Source organism: Haliotis rubra, unplaced genomic scaffold, assembly GCF_003918875.1.
Source record: "Haliotis rubra isolate DU_JTF1 unplaced genomic scaffold, ASM391887v1 Scf395, whole genome shotgun sequence".
Classification (NCBI taxonomy): domain Eukaryota; kingdom Metazoa; phylum Mollusca; class Gastropoda; order Lepetellida; family Haliotidae; genus Haliotis; species Haliotis rubra.
In genome coordinates, this window is record NW_025767074.1 from 994,512 (window position 1) to 998,049 (window position 3,538).

The 3,538-nt window shown below is 43.6% G+C and overlaps 1 protein-coding gene across 1 annotated transcript; it reads left to right on the plus strand.

The window, feature by feature from the left end:
* The first annotated feature begins 1,271 nt into the window (after positions 1-1,271).
* LOC124286889 (alpha-(1,3)-fucosyltransferase C-like) lies at positions 1,272-2,147 on the plus strand. Its single transcript, XM_046723328.1, has one exon. The coding sequence runs from the start codon at positions 1,272-1,274 to the stop codon at positions 2,145-2,147; it is 876 nt and encodes a 291-aa protein (XP_046579284.1).
* Positions 2,148-3,538: the final 1,391 nt, after the last annotated feature.

Genomic DNA, 3,538 nt, shown 5'->3' on the forward strand with positions numbered 1-3,538 from the left:
GAGCGAAGCGAGCAAAGGTTGGCAACGTGCTTCCCTCGCTTCGGTTCGAAAAATATTTTTAATATCACAATAAACTATCGCCATCATCAAAGGTAGATACCCATTTCCTCACAGAGTTGTGCTCTCAGATTTCCAACCTCATATTTAATCATTACTCACGTACAATATATTTAATTCAACATTTTAAGCGCCACTCGTGGCATGTCAAATCGTTCTTCGCCTCCATTACCCCTGCCAGCTTCAGGTTCAGACTGGTCATTATCTCTTTGTTGCGCAACCCTATTTGCGCTACAATTTGCCTGTGGTGTAATTACCTTCTTGTTCTAAACAACATCGGATCCGTGAAGATCTGGGTTAGAGAAGACAAAATCTCATTAAGAAACATTTACATGGAAGGTCAATAATACTACTCAGTCGCACCCGTGAAGATCCGGGTTAGAATTGATCTTCAGTAACTCATGCTTGTCGTAAGAGGCGAGTAACGGGATTGGATGGTCAGGCTCGCTGACTTGGTTGACACGTCATCGTATCCCAATTGCGGAGATCGATGCTCATGCAGTTGATTACTGGATTGTCTGGTCCAAACTCGATTATTTACAGACCGCCGCCATATAGCTGGAATATTGCTAAATGCGGCGTAAAACTAAACTCACTCACTCACTCTAAAACAACATCCACATACCATAGTGGTAAATAAATATGTGATAATAAACGCTTGTTCTTACTTGATGGATCATTACCACATTCACTTTAAAGATAAGATTTACGTATAATTTCAGATGAATCGTCGATATCGTCCGATTCGTCTTTTCCTAATACTGTGTGGGATATCCGTGATCATTTGCATTTTCTACCTTTGTGCATTTACATCACATACCGGGAGGTACAGGTTTCCTCTTTTCGATGATACAGAAGTGCGTCAATTGTCAGCTGTAAAGGAACATACGACGGTGAATCCCAGATCTCCTGAATGGGTAAAACACTCAGGATTAGACAAGGGAAAGAGTAACAACATGCCCAATATACATCTGAATCCTAAAAGTGATCAGACACACCTATCGCCCGACGCCAAATCCCATCCACTCTCACAGCATACTTCATCTCGGCTTGTCTTTAAACAAGCCATCACAGAGTACTGGACTCCAACTGGTGCGGTCAATATGGATCTCCCTTTCACAAACAAGTCCTTGACACATTACACGGGAAATGGAACAAAGCTTATTGTATTTGAGCATTGTCCAAAATTTATGGAATGGGCACTAATAGGTTATATGGAACCGTGTAGATACAGCAACTGTTTGTTGTCGCCGAATTGCTCATTGAGGACATACGCAGACGCTGTGCTCTTTAATGAACGATTAATGTCCCCCAAACCTCCACCCCGAACACCAGGGCAAGTGTGGGTGCTTTTTGCCTGGGAAAGTCCGACTCACCGTAGACAAGCAATGTACACACCAGAATGGAGAAGAGAATTAAATTGGACAATGACATACAGAACGAACTCCGACCTCTTCGCGCCCGTGGGGATGTTTGTACCAGTTCTGAAACCGCTTTCCTATCATCATCTTCTAAATATCGTGCAGCACAAGACGAAGACGGTTGCATGGTTTGTGAACAATTGTCAAACAGCTTCTAGACGAATGGCATATGTCAAAAGGCTTCAGAAAGTAATTGACGTTGATATTTTTGGAAATTGTGGATCATTTACATGCCCAAAATCAAATCCAGAATGCCGAAACATGCTAAACCATACATACATGTTTTATTTGTCATTTGAGAACTCCTTGTGTAAAGACTACATTACGGAAAAGCTGTACAAGATTTTCAACGTACCCTGTGTCCCTGTAGTCCGAGGAGGTGCTGACTACAAACACCTTGTACCGAATGGGACGTATATCGACACAGCTGATTTTGCCAGCCCGGAGGCGCTTGGATGGCATCTAAAGGGGCTCATATCCAACACGTCAGCTTACATGGACATCCTCATGCACAAGGAACAGTACCGGGCCCTCAGCTCACGTCCAGGAAAAGTCATGGCGTTGTGTGAACTTTGTTATCGACTTAATAACCCGGGAACACAGTGGAGCACATCGGCAGGTATAGAGGAACGGAATGAAGAATGCCATGTTCCTGCAGACCTTGGGTAGATGATGTAAAAATGAAAGTTAGAAAACAGAAAGTAATGGTATATATGTATTTGTCAGGTCTTAAAATATTGTCCTCGGATTTACTGTTTTTTATTGATAATTTTTGGGACTATAAAGGAGAGGATTTGGTGAGGGAGATGTTGGTCTATGCATAACTTAGTAAAGTAATAAAGCTGTCAGACGTATTCTTGTAGAAGACAATTATACTTTGTTTATCCCTTACATGTTGTGGAAATATACAGACAACACGCCCTACGTTAGGACAAACGTGCCACTGGTACAGTGTTCGCGTTAACGCAAAAACCTGCGTGTTTCACACAAATAAATCTAACACGTCACAAGTTAATTCTGGACTCACTAAAGTCCAGAAAGTCTCCGCACTGTGGGCACTTTCTGACAAGGGATTTGAGCAAATTAAACATACAGTTGTTGTCACGGTAGTAGACACCAGTGACTCTCCCTTGGCAGATGTGGAGATCGGTCCTGCCCGTCATTGTGATCCCACCCCACACCAAAACAGAACCCCTTCCATATGATCATGTGGAATCATGGCTGGTGGCGTTCACCTGGTCAACCCTGATTTATCGCTGGACATTGCATGGGACCACCGGGCATTGTTCCACGGCGGGTGACGATGACAAGTCTCTCCGGGCCTGCCTGTGACGGTTTGGTAGGGACAACAGGATGTAAGATCGCCTTGCTCGAAGGTGTGCAGCATGGAGACGGTTCCGTTTAGTCTGTGTGGAGATGCCTTTCCCAGTGGCCTGTCTGTGTACTTGCTGCAGATGTGTCGAATTATGTCGACGATCACGGATGGCTCCAGTGATGATCCGCCGGTCATCATAACTGGTGGTACATCTGGGGCGATCACCTTGAGACCTATCCTGAACTCTTCCAGTGGCAGTGTAACGTGCCCACATCCGACGAGGCACCCAGTTGTGCTGCTGTGTGGGCTTGTGTTCTTCCGGCCTGGAGCATCCCTATGGCTCTAAGCTTCATATAATATACATGAAGAATTAGACAGCATGTCCTGTGACCCTGATGTTGGAACAAAAATTGACGATATTGTTCAGAATATTAATGACATGTTCTGCTCATGTGCTAAGAGTGTATTCGGTGAATATGAAGTTAGGAAAACCCTGTGTCCTGTTAAGAAAAGGTTATGTAAACCATGGTTTGGCCGAGAATGTAAAGTTGCCCGCAGGAAATATTTCTCTGCAAAGAGAGCATTTTGTTTAAACAAAACACTGTCAAACAAGATTGGCCTTCAGAAGGCAAGTAGATCCAAGTAGAAAACATTTGTAAAACATAGTAATGAATTTAGATATGAGCTGCAACGCAAGTTTGATAACCTTCACACAAGTGATACGAAATCCTTCTGGAAACTCTTG

Coding starts and splice junctions, on each gene's coding strand:
- LOC124286889 (XM_046723328.1), top strand. CDS start 1,272: ATGGAACCGTGTAGATACAGCAACTGTTTGTTGTCGCCGAATTGCTCA.